General features: G+C 43.3%; 1 protein-coding gene and 1 long non-coding RNA gene across 5 annotated transcripts; both read left to right on the top strand.

Moving 5' to 3' along the window:
* Positions 1 to 7: 7 nt before the first annotated feature.
* LOC118544185 (uncharacterized) lies at positions 8 to 9,343 on the top strand. Its single transcript, XR_004921441.2, has 4 exons — positions 8 to 159; positions 5,387 to 5,542; positions 6,001 to 6,056; positions 9,071 to 9,343. It is a non-coding gene; the product is annotated as an uncharacterized LOC118544185 (long non-coding RNA).
* Positions 9,344 to 20,535: 11,192 nt separating this feature from the next.
* C5H8orf33 (chromosome 5 C8orf33 homolog) lies at positions 20,536 to 23,070 on the top strand. Of its 4 annotated transcripts, none has more exons than XM_036105913.2 (7): positions 20,536 to 20,595; positions 20,811 to 20,987; positions 21,076 to 21,121; positions 21,221 to 21,399; positions 21,606 to 21,690; positions 21,840 to 21,986; positions 22,467 to 23,070. In XM_036105913.2, exons 1-7 carry the CDS (start codon positions 20,551 to 20,553, stop codon positions 22,604 to 22,606), a joined length of 819 nt encoding a protein of 272 aa, XP_035961806.2. In that variant the 5' UTR covers positions 20,536 to 20,550; the 3' UTR covers positions 22,607 to 23,070. The 4 variants fall into 4 exon arrangements, with proteins under 4 accessions (XP_035961806.2, XP_035961807.2, XP_077927929.1 ...); XM_036105914.2 differs by having other exon boundaries at positions 21,221 to 21,466; positions 22,467 to 22,606; XM_078071803.1 differs by lacking the exon at positions 21,840 to 21,986.
* Positions 23,071 to 23,447: the final 377 nt, after the last annotated feature.

Below are 23,447 nucleotides of genomic sequence, written 5' to 3'. Positions count from 1 at the left end.
TTCTGTGCTACTGGCAAGTTCCTGGGTCCTGGTCCCGACTTTGGTGCACCAAGTAGACCGGTCTGGTGAGAAATGTTAGAAGTTCTCGAGAGAGTGGGAACTATTATCAGTCGGAAACTCATAAAGAAAGGAAAAGGGGCAGAGAAGGAATAAATGAAGGTGAAACAAAATATTTTATTTTTCTTACTCCTAATTAAAAGATTATTGTTTTACAAAGTAATAATAGCAATAGTATATTGGATAATTATAGCACATGGATGAGTAAAATGAATGACAGCAGTGTCATAAGGGATGGGAGGGAGGAACTGGGAATAATTGGTTATAAGTACCTATGCTACCTACGAAGCACTATAGTGTTACTTGAAAGCGGACTCAGATTAATTGTAAATATATATTGCAACCATGAAAATATTTTTCAAAGAAGTATAAATAATATGCTAAATACGAGAAAAATTGGAATTAAATAAAATGCTCAGTTAAACCAGAGAAGGCGGAAACAGAGGGAAAGATTTTATTTATTTATTTATTATTTATTTATTATTTTTTTTTTTAAGTAGGCTTCACGCCCAATGTGGGCTTGAACTCACCATCCTGAGATCAAGAGTCAACATGCTCTCCCGACTGAACCAGCCAGGCACCCTGGGAAATATATATATTTTTTAAAGAAACAAATGCAATGAATAAAAAAACAGTTACAAACATGGTACATATTAATCCACACTCTTCTCAAGGTCACATGGAACAGTCACCAAGATAAACCACATTCTGAGCCATAGAACACATCTTAGCAAATTTAAAATGATAGAAATCATACAAAACATGGTCTCAAACCACAATGAAATTAAGCTAGACATCAATGACAGAAAGATAGCTAGATAATCCCAAAATATTTGGAGACTAACCAATACACATGTAAAAAACACATGGTCAAAAAAAGTCTCAAAATTTTAAAAATATTTTAGAGGTTAAGATCCAAATTATAAAAATTTGTGGATATCAACAAACAGATTCTAAAGTTTGTAAGGAAAGTCAAAAGACCCAGAACAGCCAACACAATACTGAAGAACAGCAAAATCTAAGCACTGATTCTACCCAACTTTAAAACACTCTATAAAGCTACAGTAATCAAGACAGTGTGGTATTGGTGAAAGAAGAGACAAATAGACTAATGGAACAGAATAGAGAGCCCAGAAATAGACTCCTACAAATATGGTCAATTGATCTTTGATAAAGGAGAAAAGGCTGTTAATGGAGAAAAGATAATCTTTTTCAATATATTGTACTGGAACAATTGGACATCCACATCAAAGAAAATTTTTAGACATAGATGTTACACTTTCCACAAAAACTAATTCAGAATGGATCTTAGAGCTAACTAGGTGTTTAGTTTGTTTTTAATAACACCTAGGAAGACTCAAAGTTCTAATCAAGGTGACCTTGAAATAAAAATCAGAGGGGCTGGCTGAGACAAGATTGTAATTTAGTATCTTCTCCAGGCTGCTCCTGTATGTTCCTTGTTCCAGCATAGCATCAGTCATCTTTCCATGGAACTCTGGTTTCTTGTATTGGAGAATGGTATTAGAAATCAAGATCTGGGTGCCAAGTATGCTCATTGCCAGTGAATTGTCATTGCTTCTAGGTCATCTCAGCTGACACAGCAAGGAATTACATATGTGTATACTAATCTATATACACACATATAAATATTTCTATACATATCTGTATTTATATTAAGCTAAACCTGATATTTCCAACTCTAATCCATTGCTGCATGGATCGTTCTAGTCTTTCTCCCTTGCTTGTCTGTGATCTCCCACTTCAACAGTAAGAAATCTGGCTCTTCTGTCACCCATTTATTTAATTGTTCAGTTCCAGTAGATATGTACAGTGGACTCTCACTTTTTATGTATCTCATCTGTTTTTCTGGATTTCTATCTTTTCTTACTATAGTACTTCCTTCTACAAAAGAATAAGTGATTTCAGAAAAGGCTCACTGTGCCTGAGAATTTGTTTATTGCACCATCACTTTATTTTTTTTTAAATACGGGCTTGAACTCACGTCCCTGATCAAGACCTGAGCTGAGATCAAGAGTCAGATGCTTAACCAACTGAACCACCCAGGGGTCCCCCCATCACTTTTTTTTTAAGTAGACTTTTTAGGGGCACCTGGGTGGCTCAGTTGGTTAAGTGACTGCCTTCGGCTCAGGTCATGATCCCAGGGTCCTGGGATTGAACCCAGAATAGGGCTCTCTGCTCAGCGGGGAGTCTGCTTCTCCCTCTCCCTCTGTTCCTCTCCCCTGCTCGTTCTCTCACTCTCTCTCTCCCCTCCTGTCTCCCAAATAAATAAATAAAACAAACAACCCCCCCTGCTGTTTAGTTTTAAGTTTACAGCAAAATTAAGCAAAAGGTAGGGAGATTTCCCATGCACCCCCTGCTCCCACATATGAACAGCCTTCCCTACTATCAAATTCCCACACTAGAGTCGAACATTTGCATTTATTTATTTTTTATTTTTATTATTTCTTTTTTTTAAAGATTTTATTTATTTATTTGACAGAGACAGAGACAGCAAGAGCAGGAACACAAGCAGGGGGAGTGGGAGAGGGAGAAGCAGGCCTCCCGCTGAGCAGGGAGCCCGATGCGGGGCTTAATCCCAGAATCCTGGGACCATGACCTGAGCTGAAGGCAGACGCCCAACGACTGAGCCACCCAGGCGCCCCTATTTTTATTATTTCTTGAAGATTTTATTTATTTATTTGAGAGAGCGCGAGTGAGAGATCACAAACATGGGGAGCAGCAGAGAGAGAAGGAGAAGCAGACTCCCTGCTGATCAGGGAGCCAGATGCGGGTCTTGATCCCAGGACCCTGGGATCATGACCTGAGCCAAAGGCAGCTGCTTAACTGACTGAGTCACCCAGGTGCCCCTATTTATTTATTTTTAAGTTAAGTAGGCTCCATGCCCAACATGGGGCTTGAACTCACAACCGCGAGATCGAGTCACATGCTCCACCAACAGAGCCAGCCAGGCACCCCTAGAGTCAAACATTTGTACAATCTATGAACATACATTGACACATCATTCTCACCCAAAAGTCCATAGTTTACATTAGGATTCACTCGTGCTGTTGTACATTCTATGGGTTTTGAAAACTGTATAATGATATGTATCTACCATTAGAATGTTGTACAGAATAGTTTCACCGCCCTAAAAGATCCTCTGTGCTTCAACTATTCATCTTGTACTATCACTTTATTTGTTAATTTTTACATTTATTTATTTTCTATTTTTTAGAGAGGGGGAAGAGAGAGCATGTGAATGGGGTGGGGGGAGAGGCAGAGAGAGAGAGGGAGAAAGGTAATCTTAACCAGGCTCCACACTCAGCACGAGCCCAATGTAGGGCTGGATCTCACCACCTGAGATCATGACCTGAGCCAAAGTCAAGTACACTCAACTATCTGAGCCACCCAGACATCCCTGTACCATCACTTAAAATGATAGCCCAAGTTTACCCCAAGTATAAAAATCTAGGTGCAAAATTATTTTCTTTCAACGTTATGATTATATTATTTTATTGTTTTCTTGTTTCCAGTATCATTATTGACAAGTCTGATGTTAATTAAAATATTTTCTTTTGTAAGTAATAATCTCTGCCTAAAAGCTTTTGAGATATCATTTTTTCTTTTTATATTCTTAAATTTCACTACAGTGTGTCTAGTGCATGTGTTTTTTCTTTCTTTCATGTTTAACACTCAAGGAGCCATTTTAGTCTGAGGTTGCTGATCCTTTATTCCAAGTCACTTTAAAAATATTTCTGTCTTCCATTTATTTTTTCCTTTAAATGTCATTTTGATACTTCTATTTTCATCTTTTATATCACCCAATTTTTTTTTTTCTTTTTTAAGTAGGCTCCGCACCCAGCATGGAGCCCAGCACAGGGCTTGAACTCAGGACGCTGAGATCAAGACCTGAGCTGAGATCAAGAGTTGTACACTTAACTGGCTGAGCCACCCAGGTGCCCCGGCACTAGTCTTTGGAAAGAACTTATTCCCTATAGCTGGAATCACCTGATGTTAGGGCTGTGGCCATCAAGAAGGTGGTATAGAATACTCAGGGTTAACTAGGTTCTGGTGACTCCTAACATAACTCCACTGGACTGCATGCTGCTAGGATTGTGTTTGCGTGTATCAGCCTGCTATGGGCTGAATTGTGTCTCTCCCCCAACCCCAGAAGTCCTAGTCCCAGTACATCAGAATATGACCTAATTTGGAAATAAGATCATTGTAGATATAATTAGTTAAGATGAGGTCATACTGAAGTAGGGTGGACTCCAATTTGATGTCCTTGTAAGAAGATAGCCATCTGAAGACAGACACAGGGAGAAGATCATGGGAAGACCAGGGCTGATATTGGAGTTATACAAGCCAAGGAATGCCAAAGACTGCCAGAAAACCACCAGAAATTAGGAAGAGGCAAGAAAGGATTTTCGTATAGGTTTGAGAGAGAGCATGGCCCTGTTAACAGCTTGGATCTGTACTTTTACCATCCAGAGTTGTGAAAAATATATTCCTATTGCTTTAAGCCACATGGTTTGTGGCACTCTGCTATGGCAGCCCCAGGTGGCCAATATATATTTTCACAGTGGTGAGGGCACAGGTAGCGATCTTCCCAAAGGCAGTGAGATGGGGGAGTTTCCCACTATCCCCCTTCCACCAGGGCTCACTACCCCAGGGTTTCAGTTCTCTCCAAACCTTTCCTCTCCCAAGATAGTTCTCACAGCACTTACTTTTGCCCTCCAGTGCCATATACTTTTTGTTTACTTCTGTGGTATGAAAGTAAGATCTTGGACTCAGAATTTAGAATTAGACTGTGCTTCTAACCAAAAATATACATGTAGAAAGAAAATGGGCTCCCAGTCAGACATTGGGAGGTCGCCACACCTGTTTCTTAGTTCATCAAAATGATGTTACTTTTACACACAGCTACAATCTAAGACAAACCCCCTTCCCCAAGAATGCCTTATGGTCAGTAGAGGTAGTGTCTTGTGACATTTGTATGGAGAAAGGAATCACTCAAGTAACAGGGGAGTGGGCTTCCTGACAGTAAGATCACGAACAGGAGACCTTACGTGACTTGCAGGGCTGGGGTGGGGTTGGGGGGAAGCCGTCTTGGTAGACATAAATTAACACACTTCAAAAAGACTGTTTGAAAGGGGACCTGATATTACATCTTTAAAAGGGGAAAGTATATTTTTTAAGATTGTATTTATTTATTTGAGGTGGGGAGCGGCAGAGGAAGAGGGAGAGAGAGTTTTTTTGTTTTTTTTTTTTTTAAATTTTGTGTACTTCAATAGGTAGTAATAGTCTCAAAAATCTTTCTCTTCATCAGATGTTTGATCCCCTTGCAAAACTTTTGGCCTTTGAGCTTGAACGTGGAGATTTACTCCATCAAGAATATGATTTTCTTGTAGTGCATTCTGAAGTTCTTCTGAAGAAAACTGAATCCAACCCATACCTCTGTGAAATCCAGTCTCTTTGTCAAAAGGTGCAGTGCACTTTCGTTCATGGCCAAACTGTGCAAAGTGTAGGAGAGAGAGTCTTTTTTTTTTTTTTTTTTAAGATTTTATTTATTTGACAGAGAGAGACACAGCGAGAGAGGGAACACAAGCAGGGAGAGTGGGAGAGGAGAAGCAGGCTTCCCGCCGAGCAGGGAGCCTGATGCGGGGCTCGATCCTAGGACCCTGGGATCATGACCTGAGCCGAAGGCAGATGCTTAACGACTGAGCCACCCAGGCGCCCCAGAGAGAGAATCTTAAGCAGACTACACTGAGCGCGGAGCCTGATGCCGGGCTTGATCTCACGACCCTGAGATCATGACCTGAGCTAAAACCAAGAGTCGGATGCTTAACCGACTGCGGCACCCAGGCGTCCAGGGGAATAATTTTTTTCAGGAAAACATTATAAAAATTTATCACTTGTTGAGAATTTAACTTTCTCTTACAGGTAACATGACATGTTCTACAAATTATGAGGGCAGATCTTATTCACTGACATCTGAGGTAGTTTTCTTCTATTCCTAGTTTGTTGAGTGTTTTCATGATGAAATGTGTTAAATTTTGTCAAATGCTTTATCTGCCTTGTGATGATTATGTGGTTTTCCCCTTAATTTTGTGTATGTGGTGTTTTACATTGAACAATTTTTATATGTGGAACCATACTTGCATTCCAGGAGTAAATCCCATTGATTATTGTGTATAATCCTTTTATTATGCTTTTGAATTTAGTTTGCTAAAATTTTGTTGAGGATTTTTGCATAAATGTTCATAAAGGATATTGGCCTATAGTTTTATTTTCTTGTTAGTATTTTTTTCTGGCTTTGGTATCAGGGTAACACTGGCCTCGGAATGAGTTATAAAGTGTACCCTCCTCAGTTTTTTATAAAAGTTGATCCTCGAGGGAGGATTGATACTAGTTTTTCTTTTTTCCTTTTTTTAAAAGATTTTATTTATTTATTTGACAGAGAGAGAGATAGCGAGAGCAGGAACACAAGCAGGGGGAGTGGGAGAGGGAGAAGCAGGCTTCCTGCCGAGCAGGGAGCCCGATGTGGGACTCGATCCCAGGACCCTGGGATCATGACCTGAGCTGAAGGCAGACGCTTAACGACTGAGCCACCCAGGCGCCCGATACTAGTTTTTCTTTAAATGTTTGGTAAAATTCACCAGTGACACCATGAGGTCCAGGGCTTTCTTTGTCAGGAGATTTTTATTTTATATTTCATTTTTGAAAAATATTTGTTTCTGATTCAGTCTTTATTAGTTATAGGTCTATTCAGATCAGAAAATTTTCATTTAGCCTTGGTAGGTTCCGAGTTTCCAGAAATTTCATTTCATCTAGGTTATCCAATCCATATTTGTTGGTATATAATTTTTCATAGTACTCTCCTATGCTTTTTATGTAGAATTGGTAGTAATGTCCCAATTTTCATTTCTGATTTTAGTAATTTGAGTCTTCTCTACTTTTTCCTTAGTCCATCTACCTAAAGGTTTGTCTCTCTTGTTAATCTTTCAAAGAAACATGTTTAATTTTCTCTATTGTTTTTCTACTCTCTGTTTCATTTGTCTGCTCTAATTTTTATTATTTCCTTCCTCCAGAGCTAGTTTTGGGTTTAGTTTTGGTTCTTGTCTTATTCCTTCTGGTTTGTAATTTGGAGACTTTCTTGTTTTCTAATGTAAGCATTTATAGCTATACATCTCTCCCTTAACACTGCCTTCATTATGTCCCATAAGTTTTGGTATTCTTTTACATTCATTCATCTTTAAGTATTTGCCAATTTCTCTTGTGGTTTCTTCTTTTATCCATTGGTTATTTAATAGTATGTTGTTTAATTTCCACAAGTTTGTTAATTTTCCAGTTTTATTTCTGTTACTGATTTCTAACTTCATTCTATTGAGGTCAGAGAAGATAACTTTGAATATCTACCTTTTAAAATCTATTGAGATTTTTATTTTTTTTTAAGATTTTATTTATTTGACAGAGAGAGACACAGCGAGAGAGGGAACATAAGCAGGGGGAGTGGGAGAGGGAGAAGCAGACTTCCCGCCGAGCAGAGAGCCCGATGCGGGGCTCGATCCCAGGACCCTGGGATCATGACCTGAGCCGAAGGCAGACGCTTAACGACTGAGCCACCCAGGCGCCCCTAAAATCTACTGAGATTTAATTTGTGTTCTAACATATAGTCTAGCCTGGAAAATGTCCCATGTATACTTGAGAACATGTAGAGGTTTGTTGGGTAGAGCGTTCTATATATGTCTGTTAGATCTAGCTGGTATTTTTGTTTTTAAATCCTCTACTTTCTTACTTCTGTCTGTTCTATCCATTATTGAAAGTAGGGTATTGAAGTCTCCAACTATTATTGTACCACTGTCTATTTCTCTCTTTAATTCTGTCAGCTTTTGCTTCATATATTTGATGGGTCTGTTGTTAGGTGCATAAATGTTTATAACTCTTATAACTTCTTTCTGTATTTAACCTTTTATTAATGTTAATATATTAATAATGTCCTTCTATGCCTCCTGTAAACTTTTTTTGACTTAAAGTCTGTTTTGTCTGATATTAGTACAGTCATCTGCTATCTTTTGATTACTATTTGCATGGAATATCTTTTTCCATCCTTTCACTTCCATCTATTTGTATCTTTGGATCTAAAATGAACCCTTGTAGGTAGCATATAGTTTGATCATGTATTTTTATCCATTCTGCCAATCTTTGTCCTTTGATTGGAGAATGTAATCCATTCAGATTTAAGTAACTATTGATAAAGAGGGACTTCTGTCATTTTGCTATTTATTTTCTATGCCTTATAGCTTTTTTGTCCCTCATTTTCTGTATTACTTCTTCTTTTGTGTGTTTATCTTTTGTAGTAAAATCCCTTTCTCACTTCCTATTGCATATATTTTATAACTATTTGTTGTTACCATTGGAATTACATTTAATATCTTGAAGTTATAACACTCTAATTTGAATTTACACCAGTTAAACCTCAATAAAAGAAAAGCTCTGCTCTTTTACAGCTCTATCCCCATCCCTTTGGTTGTCAGTATCACAGTTACATCTTTATACCCTGTGTGCCTCAAAACATGAACTAAGAATTATCTTAAATGCACTGAACTCTTAAATTACATAGAGAACAAAATTTAGAGTTTAAAACCAAAGTTACAATAACACTAGCTTTCAGACTAATAGCTGAGTTTGTAAAAAAAAAAAAAAAAGTTTCTTGAATCAAGTGGACAGCAAAAAGTAGAGTTACAAACCATTGTTACAATACTAGCTTTTATAATTGCCCATGTATTTACCTTTACTGAAATATGTATTTCTTCATGACTTCAAGTTACTGTCTGGTGCCCCTTCATTTCACCCTGCAGGACTCCCTTCAGCATTTCTTGCAGAGCAGGTCTAGTGGTAACAAACCCCCTCAAGCTTTTGTGTATCTGGGAATGTTTTAATTTTACTTCACTTTTGGACTGTTTGCCAGATACAGGGTTCTTCGATGACTTTTTTTTTTTCTTTCTTTTAGCACCTTGAATATATTGGCCCACTGCCTTCTGGGCTCCAAAGTTTCTGATGATAAATCTGCTAGTAATCTTACTGAGGATCTCTTGTACACAATGAGTCACTTCTCTTCTGCTCCTTTCAAGATTCTCTTCACCCAGCCAGAATTACTCTGATTATTATTTCCCAACGAACACAGAAGGCATCACAGGCTCCCTCCACCGCTGCAGCCCTGACTGCCTCCCTGCTTGAGACCAGTCCCTTGTTGAGGCGCTGAAACCCATCTCTGCTCCATCCAGTCCACCTGTTCCAGCAACTACCAGGAGGGTTTCTAGAAGTGGGGTGGGAGTAGGGGGGAGTTGTCCAATGGAGTGAGTGGTTAGGTAAGATGATTGCCATGGAACTGACCAGACTGACCAAAATGGTCATTCGGGTAATGTCGGATTGCTGCCCTTGGAAACTGACCTTTCTTTTTGACTTGTTGACTTTTACTTGTAGGGGAAACACAGTCATGGAAATCCGAAAATATGTAGCTCTTTCTCACTTCCCTTCCTCATTTCACTTAGCCCACCTGCTGGATGGTGGGAGATTTGCTGGGCAGACCCCGAGGTAGGGCTTAAGTAGGTTACCGCGGCTCCCCGACGCAGCCCGGCTCCCTGGTTCCTCAGCCTGGCCGGGCTCCCCAGCCCCACGCTTTACCTCCACCTTCTCTCCGGTGCACTGGGGCTGGGACTCGCGGGACCTGTCGGAGGTGACCTGGCCCTCCGCGTCTCCACCCTGGAAGCCCGTCCCATTCTGGCCGCAGCTAGGGAGCCCCAAAACAGACCTGGGCCGGCCCTACCCGCGTCGGTCTGGGGACGTGGCCGCACCCCGATTCCTGCGCCGCCCCTAGGTAACACTAACCGTAGCTTTCTGAACCCGCTCTGGCGGCGAGGGGGACTCGGCTACCGGTCCTCTTCTGGACCCGCCGTCCACCTCCAGGTTTCCTCCGAGTCTCCTATGCTCCTGTGTCTCTGGTTCTTTAATTGCCCCCAGTAAACAGGGCGGCCATGGATCTTTATTCTCCACCGTCCCCTCAAAGGTAGCAGCCACGGATCCCGCCCGTCCTGAGTCCCCGATAAACAAAGCCCCGGGAGTTTCTCTCCGTCCCGTGCCCGCAAGAAACAAGGCCCCGAGATAGCTCCCTGTTCTCTGCCCCCAATGAACATGGCGGTGTGTCCTTGTCCGTCCTGTGCCCCCAACAAACATGGGCCGAAGTACCTTCCGCCGGAAGTCTGGCGCAACGGCTGCTGGGTCAGCTTTCTAGTTCGGGCTTTTGGTGGGAGCCAGAAAAGTTGAACTAACACCAATAAAGGTCATCTCCGCAGGTTTTAACGAAGTCATTGTGATTGGATTGATTGTTCCCAGCCTCCTCAGCTGCACGTTCTAATCTCAAAATTACATCTACAGGTGACGAAACTCCACGGTGTTGATTCCAACTGGTTTCAGTCTTAGAGGCAGCCATACTTGCAAGTTCTGGGGTCTCTTTATATTGCCCCTCCCTGCTAACTGCATTTTTAGTGCCGTGATCAGGAACAACTAAGGATAGCCTGAAACATTTAACAACGCACATATCGTGTTGTGTGACAAAAGGGCAAAAGAAAGTGGATTACTAACCCTAACCTTTGGGCAGCTACACCAGTTATGTCATGAATTTGCTAACTGGATGGGAGTGATAAACCAGAACGTCCCTGAGGCTGTGGGAAAAGCCCAGCGGCTTCTGGCATGTGGACCAGGCTCTTCTCTGGTGGCCCTTAGATGACTCCAACAGCTAGGCAAGTTAGTGAATTAAAGGGAGTGTTCAGAATAGTTTGGAAGGAGGTTGGTATTGGTGAGTATTATTGCCCAGGACCATGTGAGGACAGGAGATGAGAGGGACCAGGAGGCTGAGCGGTAGGAAAGGGAAGTGGGACGAGGGAAGTGCAGGTGCCCTTTCCTCTGTGCTGCCTCACCCACTGGCTCTGATTTACCCTCCAAGGATGCAGACCTGCTTCCTCTCGCTCTGTGCTCCAGGCTGAGATGAACTTCAAAGACTGTGTCCCTCTCCTTGATGGAGTGGTGCCTTCTAGGTCCTGCTCAGTGGGGCTTCTACAGGGACATGATGCAGGAGACCTGCAGGAACCTAGTCTTGCAGGGTAAAAACTGCCTTGCAAATCTTAAATGCATCTTAGCTTCATTCTCTCTAAGCATAACTGTGGGTTCTGAAGCTGAGTGATGTTTGGACTTAGGATCCATCAAGGCTTAAGACAAGAGAAAGCCTCATCTCTCAGGCAGTTTAGTACACCGGGAAGACCATGGATTTGAAGTCAGACCTGGGATGGGGTCAGTTCTGTACTTAGAATCTTGTTCAAGACATTTAAATTCTCTGAGCCTTGGCTGCTGCTTCTTCTTTTTTTAAGATTTTATTTATTTATTTGAGAGAGAAAGAGTGAGCGATCGAGAGAGCATGAGTAGGGGGAGAGGCAGATGGAGAGGGAGAGGCAGACTTCCCCACTGAGCAGGGAGCCTGATGTTGGGCTCAATCCCAGGACCCTGGGATCATGATCTGAGCCGAAGGTAGCCTCTTAGCTGAGTGAGGCACCCAGGGGCCCCTGAGCCTTTGTTTCTATTAAGAAGAGAATAATTCCTTATAGAGTTGTTTAAATTAAATGAGACAAGTATATTAAGTTCCTAGTTGAATACCTAATAACTTGTAGTGAATTAAAAAAAAAAAGTTCAGTTTCCTTTTATCCATTGTTAAGGAGAGTTTGAAATGGGCTGTCTTCTTTTGGGATCCCTGATTTTACACTTTCTTCCTCTTTGAGCTCCTTTGATAACCAGCCTAAACACTCCAATTCCAGGACTCCTTCAAAGGTCCAGCATGAAACCCACACCCAGTGTCAGCTGATTTGTAGCATCACCATTGTTTTATCTGGGATTCTTGATTGTGTGGAAATATTGGGAAACTTGCAGAATCAACGGAGGTGGTGTAGGAAACAAGGATGCTTTGGAAGAACAGGGGCAGCAGGCTCCACATAGCTGGAACTGTCTGCTCTGCTAAGTGAAATTTCTACCAATGTTCCCTCTGCCTTTCTCTGATTCACACACATAGGTCGCATATGTTCTCCCTGACTGGACTGTGACAGGGAGAGGAAGCTTATGACTCAGCTTCCCAAGAGGAAACCTTGAATTAATGTTCCTCCAAGATTACACACGGTGGGGCTGAGTCAGTTCCCCCAAAAGAACCTGGGTGCTACTAAGAAGGGGGCAGGTGTTAGAGAGCTAAAAACCAGCAAATGCCAACCATGTGAGGCACCTTTATCCAAGTACTGTGCCAAGCTCTTCACATAATCTCACTTAATTCTTGCAACAAACCAATGAAGGCGGGTGCAACTACTCCCCCCACTTTACAGACGAAGAACTGGATGACCAGAGAGGTTAAGTACCTGCTTTAAAGTTACACAGTAAATATTGGAGCTGAGATTTGAATGCAGACATTCCCACCTTCACAGTAGTGCTCTTGACCACTGCGCCATACTCCTTTTCTGCTTTCCCACTGAGGAAAGGAGACACAAGTTTGTTATTTCTCTATACCTAAATATTACCCTTAACCCACTATGTGAGCCTGTACCCTGGACTGTTAAAATTATGGCTTCTCTAGAAGTCCCTGTCTCTAACAACATGCCTTTGTAAACCTAGAGACTGGCACTGGTGCAGGTATGTTCTGTATGCCCAAGATACATCATTTACTTTCCCATGAGCAGGAATCCCATGTTCTGACCTGGTCGTCTCAGCTTACTAGCAAAAACACTGACTGTAAATAAAAATTATGTCTAATTTGGGAGGTTTAAAAACCAAACAGAAATAAAGTCAAGATAGGAATAGCAGATGAGTCAGGAAGGGGTGAATAGAACTGGAGTATTCAAAGTTCTTTATGTCATTCAGGAGGAAGGTAAAAATACTGACAAACCTAAGACTTTTATACATTAAGAAGGCATGTTAAAATTTCAAGATTAACCATAAAAGCATAGAAATAGAGTGTGTAGTTTCCAAGCTTGTAGACAGGGAAACACTGAACGAAAGAAAAAACCCTAATCAATTCAAAGTAAGGTGAGAAATGAGAAAAAGTGATAAAAAAGCAGGATACAAGTCATAAAAGTATCGGTAGGTTAAGTTTTCCTGTTATAAGGCAAAGATTACCAGACTGGATTTTTTAAAATCAGGCTATATGGAGACCTATGTAAAACCTGAGAACACAAAGTTTAAAGTAAGAAGATGGAAAGAAGAAAGCTATTGAAGCTGTATAAGTATGAGATGAAGTATAAATTTTAAGATCAAGGTCATTACAATAGATAACAGAATGCCATTACATAATTCTGTAACATTTATTTAACCAGGAAGAAAAAAATATTTTAAATTTACAGTTTCAAAATACTTCAAAATTATAGAATCATAAAGAGCAATACACATATTCACCATTATAGAAGGGTGTTATATGCCTCTTTCAATAATGGATAGACCAGACAGACAAAAAAATCTAAGGATTGAGTCTTTTTCCCTGCTGACACCAACTATGTGGTGTCTTCTCCAACACCAGCTAGAGTCCTATAATTCAACTTAATTTTGACACTAACTACCAGAGGTAGAGCAGACCACACAGGTTAAGGGCTCACCCATAAGACTGCCCACACTTCAGACACTGGTCACAAGCATCAAGTGCCAAGGATACTCACACTTTTGTGTGACTGAGATATCAAATCAGGGGTTCCCACAACCCCTGCCCCCAAGTTCAACAGTTTGCTAGAAGGACTTTACAGAACCCAGGAAAATACTAACTTATGATTGCGATTTATTATAAAAGATACAAATCAAGAGCCAGATGAGGAGGTAAGTAGGGTAAGCCTGATAGGATCCCAAGTACAGAAGCCTCTGTCTCTATGGAGTTGGGGTGCACCACCTCCCAGCACATGGATGTGTTCATTAACTTCAAAGCTACCCAAACCCCCTCCTTTAGGGGTTTTCATGGAGGTTTCAATATGTAGGTATGGTTGTGTTCATTGATGATTAGCTCAATCTCTAGCCCCTATCCCCTCCCTGGAGGTTGGGGGATGGGGCTGAAAGGTAAACTTCTTTTTCTTTTCTTTTTTTTTAAAAGATTTTATTTATTTGACAGAGAGAGACACAGCAAGAGAGGGAACACAAGCAGGGGGAGTGGGAGACGGAGAAGCAAGCTTCCTGTGGAACAGGGAGCCCGATGCGGGGCTCGATCCCAGGACCGTGGGATCATGACCTGAGCCGAAGGCAGACGCTTAATGACTGAGCCACCCAGGTGCCCTGAAAGGTGTAAACTTCTAATCAAGGCTTAGAATTTCTACTGACCAGCCCCCATCTTGGAGCTATCTAGGCGGCCACAATGCTATCATCCTTATCACTTAGGAAATTCCAAGGGTTTTAGGAACTCTGTGCCATGAATCAGGGACAAAAATAAAATATTTTTCTTATTATATCATATTTTTTAGATGATTTGTGTTCCACTTTGAATCCTAATAGCAATTAAACAATAACATATGCAGGATTAATTACAAAAAATGTGAAAGGCCTTTAGGGACAAAGTTTTGAAACTTTATTGAAAAATATAGAGAAGACCTAAATAAATGAGAGGTATTCCAGGTTCATGTTAGATTCATGATTATTTAATATGGAGAGTCAGTTCTCACAAAATCCTTTATAGAATTAATTCTAACAAAATCCCAAAGGAGTTTTTAATGGAAACTGACAAGCCAATTTGAAAATGTATATGGAAAAACAAATGTCCAAGAATAGTTGAGGTGCCCTTGAAGTAAAAGAACAGGGTGGGGGGATTTACTTTATCTGTATTAGCCTTATTGTATATTTTTTAATTTTAAAATTTAAATTCAATTTAATTAACATACAGTGTATTATTAGTTTCAGAGGTAGACTTCAGTGATTCATCATTTGCATATAACACCCAGTGCTCATTCCATCAAGTGCCCTCCTTCATGCCCATCACCCAGTTACCCCATCCCCCCACGCACCTCCCTTCCAACCAATTTCCTATAGTTGAGTCTCTCATGGTTTGTCTCCGTTCGTCTTATTTTTCCTTCCCTTCCCCTATGTTCATCTATTTTGTTTCTTAAATTCCACATATGCGTGAAATCATGTATTTGTCTTTCTGTCTTATTTTGCTTAGCAGCATACCCTCTAGTTCCATCCACATCATTGTAAATGTCAAGATTTCATTCTTTTTGATGGCTGAGTAGTATCCCATTGTATATATAGACCACATCTTCTTTGTCCATTCAACTGTCGATGGACATTTGGGTTCTTTTTTTTTTTAAAGATCTTATTTATTTGACAGAGAGAGAGAGAGAGAGAGAGCACAAGCGGGGGAATGGCAGAGGGAGAGGGAGAAGCAGGCTTCCCGCTGAGCAGGGAGCCCGATGCGGGGCTCGATCCCAGGACCCTGGGATCATGACCTGAGCTGAAGGCAGACGCTTAACCGACTGAGCCACCCAGGTGCCCCGGACATTTGGGTTCTTTACATAGTTTGGCTATTGTGGACATTGTTGCTAGAAACACTAGGGTGCATGTGCCCTATGAATCACTATGTTTGTATCCTTTGGATAAATACTTAATAGTGCAATTTCTGGGTTGTAGGGTGCTCTAGTTTTAACTTTTTAAGGAGCCTCCATACTGTCTTCCAGAGTGGCTGCACCAATTTGCATTCCCATCAGTGTTAAGAGGGTTCCCCTTTCTCCACATCCTCGCCAACATCTGTTCCCTGAGTTGTTAATTTTAGCCAGTCTGACCCATGTGAGGTGGTATCTTATTGTGGTTTTGATTTGTATTTCCCTGAGGCCAAGTGATACTGAGCATTTTTTCATATGTCTGTTTGTCATTTGTATGTCTTCTTTGGAGAAATGTCTTTTCATGTCTTCTGCCCATTTCTCGACTGGGTTGTTTGCTTAGGTGTTGAGTTTGATAAGTTTTTTTTATAGATTTTGGATACTAGCCCTTTATCTGATATGTCATTTGCAAATATCTTCTCCCATTCTGTTGGTTGTCTTTTGGTTTTGCTGTTTCCTTTGCTGTGCAAAAGCTTTTTCTCTTGATGAAGTCCCAAAAGTTCATTTTTGCTTTTGTTTCCCTTGCCTTTAGAGACATGTCTAGCAAGAAGTTGCTGCAGCTGAGGTCAAAGAGGTTCTGCCTGTGTTCTCCTCTAGGGTTTTGATGGATTCCTGTCTCACATTGAGGTTTTTCATCCATTTTGAATTTATTTTGGGGTATGGTGTAAGAAAGTGGTCCAGTTTCATTCTTCTGCATGTAGCTGTCCAATTTTCCCAACTCCATTTGTTGAAGAGACCATCTTTTTTCCAGTGGATATTCTTTCCTGCTTTGTTGAAGATTAGTTGACCATAGAGTTGAGGGTCCATTTCTGGGTTCTCTATTCTGTTCCATTGATCTATGTGTCTGTTTTTGTGCCATTATCATACTGTCTTGATGATTACAGCTTTGTAATACAGTTTGAAGTCCAGAATTGTGATGCTTCCCACTTTGGTTTTTCTTTTTCAACATTCCTTTGGCTATTTGGGGTCTTTTCTGGTTCCATACAAATTTTAGTGTTGTTTGTTCCAGGTCTGTGAAAAATGTTGATGGTATTTTGATAGGGATGGCATTGAATGTGTAGATTGCTCTAGGCAGCATAGACATTTTAACAATATTTGTTCTTCCAATCCATGAGCATGGAATGTTTTTCCACTTCTTTGTGTCTTCCTTGATTTCTTTCATAAGTGTTCTATAGTTTTCAGAGTACAGATCCTTTACCTCTTTGGTTACGTTTATTCCTAGCTATCTTATGGTTTTTGGTGCGATTGTAAATGGGATTGATTGTTGGATTTCTCTTTCTTCTGCCTCATTGTTAATGTATAGAAATATGACTGACTTCTGTGCATTGATTTTATATCCTGTGACTTTGCTGAATTCCTGTATCAGTCCTAGTAATTTTTTGGTGGAGTCTTTTGGGTTTTCTACATGGAGAATCATGTCATCTGTGAAGAGTGAGAGTTTGATTTATTTGCTGATTTGAATGCCTTTTATTTCTTTTTGTTGTCTGATTGCTGAGGCTAGGACTTCCAGTACTCTGTTGAACACCAGTGGTGATAGTGGACATCCCTGTATATCAGACTTATTGTAAAGATTGGCAGTTAAGCAGAGTGGCATTACTGTGAGGCTATACAAAAGGCCTAATGGAAGACAGTGTAGAGCTCTGAAATACATCCATGCATATGTGGAAATGAACTTCAAACAGAGGTGCACTGCAGACTTGAATTCCACAAATGGAGTTAGAAAAGTTGATTATCCATATTTTGAAAAATAAAACTAACTCCTATTTTACAAAAGACACAAAAATCACTTCCAGACAAAAAATTTGAATGATCCCAGGTTAACAAAAGGTTCTTAAGACACAAAACGGGAAAATAAAAAGATTGATACATTTAACAATGTTCAAAATAAGAATTTCTTTTCATCAAAGTATACTATAATGAAAGTGAAAAAACCCTACAACTTGGCTTTTCCACTCCTAGATCGATCTTAGAGAAATACCTGAACATCGGTGACATACAAGAATATGCCTAGTACATTGTTTATAATAGCAAAAAAAAAAAAAAAAAGTGGAAGAAACGAATGTTTGTTGGGTTTCCTTATACAGTAGAATATTATCACCAGTGAAGACAGTGAACTACAATGGTACACAGCAACATGTGTAACCCTCACAAACTTATTGAGAAAAACAAGCTTAAGAACACCTATAGGATGATTTAATGTATGTAAAGTTCAAAACATGCAAAACCAAACAGTATTATTTAGAGATACATATTTATGTTATTTTTAAAAAAGATTTTATTTATTTATTTGTCAGAGAGTGAGTGAGAGAGAGAGCACAAGCAGGGGGAGTGGCAGGCAGAGGGAGAAACAGGCTCCCCGCTAAACAAGGAGCCCGATGCAGGACTCGATCCCAGCACCCTGGGATCATGACCTGAGATGAAGGCAGCTGCTTAACTGAGTCACCCAGGCATCCCCATATTTATGTTATGTACGCACACATAAGTCCTGAAAGACATTGATAATGCTCTGTTTCTTCAACTGGGTGGTAGTTACATGCATTTTTTATTTTTACCTTCAAATACATTTATTTATACAGTTAATCTTCATTATTGTGGATTCCGTATTTGCAAATTCACCTGGTTGCTAAAATTTACTTGTAACCCCCAAAACCTCCCCTCATGCTTTCACAGTCATTCACAGACATGCACAGAGTAATGAAAATTCTGGATCACTACACTTACATGTTCCCAGCTGAGACTGAACAGGCAACACTGCTCTCATACTGTAAACCAGTGTCCTTTTCATGGTATATTCAATGTTACACTTTTTGCATTCTTGTGCTTTTTGGTGGTGATTTTGCTGTTTAAAATGGCCCTCGAGCATAGTGCTGGGGTGTTGTCTAGTGTTCCTAAGGTACGCTGTGCCTTACGGAGAAAATACATGTGCTATATAAACTTCATTCAGGTACTAGTCATCGTGCTGTTGGCCATGACGTCAATGTTAATAAATCAACAACATATATTAGATCTATATGTTAATATATATTAAATAAAAATACATAAGAAGGTGATGTATCAATCAGTTGATGAAAATGTGACTGGAGGCTCCCAGGAACCCAACTGTACTTCCCCTAGGAGTGATGGTTCAGTATTCACAAATTCAGTGTTCTCAGTTACTTTATAGAACTACCTTGAATGATAAGTGACTGCATATGAATATTGATATTTGCAGGTATGAAATTTGTAATATATTTTCTAAAGAGGCTAGGGGAGTAGGCAGAGGAAAGATCATTTTAGTGGAGACTAGTGGAGACTTATCTATTCAAGAAATAGGGAGTAGCCATGGTGATGGAGAGTGAAATGTTAGGAGTGGTTTCTGGGGTTGTTGTGGAGGTGCAGAAGCCAGGGAGAGGAAGCTGAAGACTTGTACTTACTTTTATGAGTCCTTTTTACACGCCAGGGTGGGAAGCAGTGGAGAGATGTGGAGACTTACTGACATGGAAGCTGGGTCCTCTACGCCTTCCTGTCTAAAGTTCTTCAAGGACCTGCTGTCTGGGGCTGGGGGTTTGAATAGGTGCTAGTACTGCCAGGGAAGGAAAATGAGGTGTCTGTGCAGGGCAGAGGCCAGTGGGGTTGCAGGGGCCTGTAAGGAGAAGGTCAGAAGGCTGGGAGATCAGTGGGACCAGAGCAGAGTGAGGTCTGGAAAAAGTTGTCTCTGTATGATTTGTAGGGCATGTGCTGGCCAGAAGGTCAGGCAAACCGCTGTCCATGTCAGCTAAGAAGCCTGGACTTCATGCTGGAGGAAATAGATTTCTAGGCATGACAGTATCATAGCTTTTGTTTTAGAAAGCTCACTCCCACCACAGGATGTTTCAGAACAGACAAGACGGAGTGGAAGTGCAGAGATTAGCAAGGCCTGGATTGAGGTTGTTCAGGGCAGAGATGGTGTGTGTGTGGGGAGGGGTGGAGACCATTGAGGAGATAAACTGATAGGATTGGGTGGCTGATTGCATATAGGGCTGTTGAAGAGGATAGTCTGGTGTGAGGCTTGTGCTCAGACACAGATGTCTGGGTGGAGAAAGCTTTCTGGAAGAAGCAGTTCTGGGCCAAGTCACACAGGTTGATTCACAGCCAAACAAGGCAGGAAAAAGCCCTTTTGGATCTGGAACCCACTCACCACCAAAACCTCCAGTCTGCCAGGACTGAAACACATCTAACTGTGGTAGTTTAAAAATATGTCTAAAAGTTTTTGATATTCCTCCCTTCAAGAGGGGTCACCAGAGACCCTAACTTAGAACCAAACAGCTATACTGTTGCTAGATTCCTGATCCTCAGAAACTGTACCAGATGTTTACTGTTTTCGATTTGCTAAGTTTTGTGACAACTTGTTAGGCTGCAATAAATAATACACCAGCTATCTGTGATGACCAAATTTCTACCCTCTGAGGCCTCCCAGCCCGTCCACTGCCTCAGGAAACGACACTTCTACCCCTATTTCCCTGACAGGAATATCATCAGACAGCACTCAGACTCGTGTCCTCCCGAAGCCCCTCGTCCTTCTTGCGGAGGTCTGCCGACGCCTGTGACCCCGGGCAGGGAGGAGGCACCCTGGTCTGTAGTGCTGTGTGGTGGGAGGTCTGCCCTGGGGCCAAAGGGGCAAGGTGGATTGTGGGAGGGGGCTCCCTCTCTGCCCTCTCCCCTGCCGCGCTCAGTCAGGCCACCAAGTGCGCAGGCTCTTCCCCTGTTTCTGAAATCCCTCCACATTGTCAGCCTCACCCGCCCCCAGCCCGTCCGGCCCTCGTCCCAAGACAGCGAGGGATCTTTACAACACACATCTGAGCAGGACCACATCACTCTTCGGATGAACGTCTCTTCCCCTTACGCTCAAAATCAAAGCGGACAGCAGGTATCCCTCGGCGCCTGCATGACCGGATCTCGCCCAACTCTCCGACCTCGCCTTGCACCGCGACCCCTGTCCCCGGCCTCCTTCCCGCTAACCGACCAGTCCCGCCGGCCTGGCACGGGTCTTTGCTGCTCCGGAGGTCTTTGCTGACCACTCGCCGTCCCGTTTCGGCCGCTATTCACGACGCTCCTCTGTGACGGCTTTTCTCTCCCCACTAGGTGAGCTTTGAGAGAACTCCCTCGTTTGGGGATTGTCCTTCCATCCCAGCGGTGCCTGCCCACTGCGCCGTCCGCGCCCAGCGGAACTCGGCGCCGCAGACGCGTTTCCGGAGGAGGGAATTTGGCGTCGGACCTCAGGCCCTACGTAATCTCCGGCGGCGACGGCGGCGCATGGCGGTGAGCTGAGCCGAGAAATCGTGGGGGTGCCAGGGTCTTGGGCAGTCGGCGGCCCCCCGTGACCCCTTGCTGCCCCCCCTTTCTCCAGGCCCTAGGACATTCTGCTCGGGAGAAATCAGCGGCCGAAGGCCCAGGTACCGCCCGCGCGCCCCGCAGCCCCCGGCCCCGTGGATCGCTTCCCAACGCCCCGAGTCCTTCCGCCATCAGGCCCCATCCGGTCGGTCTCTGCTTAGGGCTCTCCGCGTGCAGTGACAGCGCCCCCGGGGAGCACCCCGAACGCCGCGGAGGCGCTGCAGCCTCCAAGAAGCAAAAGAAGAAGAAAATCCGGAATGGGCCCTCTGGGGCGAATGGAGGCGGGAAGGTCTCAGAAAAGCCGGCCTCAGAGGAAGCGCCCCTAAGCGCGGAGGCTCAGGCAAGGCGGGCCTCGGTCGGGAAGGGTGGCGATCCCCGATGCATCCCGGGTGTGAGTGCGTTGGCCGGTGCGTGTGGTCTCGGAGTTTCGGAGTTAAGGCAGGGAGAGGGATGGGACGGGAGGGTGGGAGGGGTCCCTGTGAGATGGGGCTGGAGGCCGCGGGGTCCTGCTGCCGTCTCATAGCCACTCTCCCCGATTCATCACAGGCGGAGCAGCTGGCCCGGGAACTGGCGTGGTGCGTGGAACAGCTGGAGCTGGGCCTCAAGATGCAGAGACCCAGTCCGAAACAGAGTGAGGAGCCTTTCTGTCGAGTTGGGGGGGAGGGGCACTGTGATAGTGCTGCTATGGCCTGCGGGTGGTGCCACGGGATGGAGTTGTCATTGCTGTAGGACGGCAGGAGGTGAGGATAGAGGTTACTAGTCATTTGTTTTTATTTTCAGAAGAGCAGGCTATTGGGGCAATCCGAACCCTTCGCAGCGAAAGAACCCCCCTGCCCCGGAAGAGGCAGCTGATGCACTCCTTGTTTGGGGACTACAGGGCTCAGATGGAAGCTGAGCGGTGCGAGGCCCTTCGGGTACTCAGAACTGGTGAGGAGTTGATTCCAGGGGGCAGAGAGGAAGAGCCCAGGGAGTGACAGGAAGAAGGCCAGAGTAACAGGGCTGGCGGGGGCGGGCAGGGGGAGGACACCGACTCACGGAGGCCTGGGAGAGCAGGGAGAGAAGAAGCTGGGGCTGTTTTAGAGAGAGAGAGACAGAGAGCGTTTGGTGCGGAGGGGCAGTGGGAGAGAGAGAATCTCAAGCTGACTCCCCGATGAGAGCAGAGCCCTGTGCTCTATGGGGGACTGGATCTCCTGACCCTTAGATCATGACCTGAGCTGAAATCAAAGAGTTGGAAGCTTAACTGAGGCACCCAGGTGCTCCTGTCTCTAAGTGGAGTTTGATGATAATACCTTCCCTAAAATTTTGAGGAGTGCATCAGTTTTCTGTCCCAAGGGGTTAGAGTTGAATGGGCGCAGGTAATGTTAGCTGTTCTGACTGTTCTGACACCGTCTGTCCCCTCCCCCACAGCAGCCCGCACAGCACAGCTGCAGCCTGTAGGTGAGGCCACCAGAAAGAAGAGTGGAAGGGTCTGCAGGCCTCGCCAGGCGGGGGTAGCCAAGGCCACCCTGGACACTCCTGATGAAGAGTTTAGGTTCAATTTCTTTTAGCTTGTCTTCCATCCTGGAACACTTCCCCTGCCCAGGTAGTGTGGGGGTTTGTCTTGAGTGCAGAGCCTTTCCAGGAATGCTCTGTCAGACAGATGTGGGGTTGGTCTGTCCATGGCTGGTCATTCGATCTGGTGCCATGGCTGTGGGACCCATGTGAGACCAGCCTGTTGGGTACTGTCAGATAAGTACAAGACCCATTTGTAGATTTTCAGATGAAATGTTCTTCCTGTCAGAAGAAGGAGGTCCGTTTAAAAAAGCTTCTACAATAACCTGAAGTGAGTGTTCAGCATGTTGTAGAAAGAATGTTTTACTCAGTCTTTAGGCTGAGATTAAGCAGCTGTTTGTAGTAAGGACTACGGAGGAAGCTATATAACTGTATACTGGTGCTCGAATGCCCTGTCAAATGGTGTAGTGCTTTATGTCATAATGTCACGTTGCACTAATAAAACTATTTTTGGTAAAAATGGATTAGTGAATCCTTGTGAGTACTAACCCATCTGAGTACAGATGAGGCAGGCGTCTGGCATGGTGGGGTTCCAGGCTCACCACAATTCTTGGTCCTTAGTATTGCCCTCATTCCTGAGCATATGTCATCCTCAGGGAGCCAGTGTGGCTCCCAGAAGGCCAGGCTTTGTTCTTAGGGGCAGAGAGCTTGTCCTCACAATCCTGGCTGAAGACCGGGGCTGAGCCTCAGTAGATGACCTCTCCAGACCTTGGCTGCTCCAAGTGATAGTCCCAGGACTTTTCTTGCATCGCATCGGGTGGCTTAATGCAGTTGTGATGCCATCTTTGCTGGTGTCTCCCAAGCTTGCGTCCCAGACTAGATAGATAACCTGGAGCC

The sequence above is a fragment of the Halichoerus grypus genome, chromosome 5 (genome assembly GCF_964656455.1).
Source record: "Halichoerus grypus chromosome 5, mHalGry1.hap1.1, whole genome shotgun sequence".
NCBI classification, from domain to species: domain Eukaryota; kingdom Metazoa; phylum Chordata; class Mammalia; order Carnivora; family Phocidae; genus Halichoerus; species Halichoerus grypus.
The sequence above is the reverse complement of the archived record's forward strand: the minus strand, read 5'-3'. Positions and strand labels throughout refer to the sequence as shown.

Coding starts and splice junctions, on each gene's coding strand:
- C5H8orf33 (XM_036105913.2), top strand. CDS start 20,551: ATGAACGTCTCTTCCCCTTACGCTCAAAATCAAAGCGGACAGCAG. Junction 21,122..21,220: donor ATCAGCGGCCGAAGGCCCAG/GTACCGCCCGCG, acceptor GTCTCTGCTTAG/GGCTCTCCGCGTGCAGTGAC. Junction 21,691..21,839: donor GAGACCCAGTCCGAAACAGA/GTGAGGAGCCTT, acceptor TTTTATTTTCAG/AAGAGCAGGCTATTGGGGCA.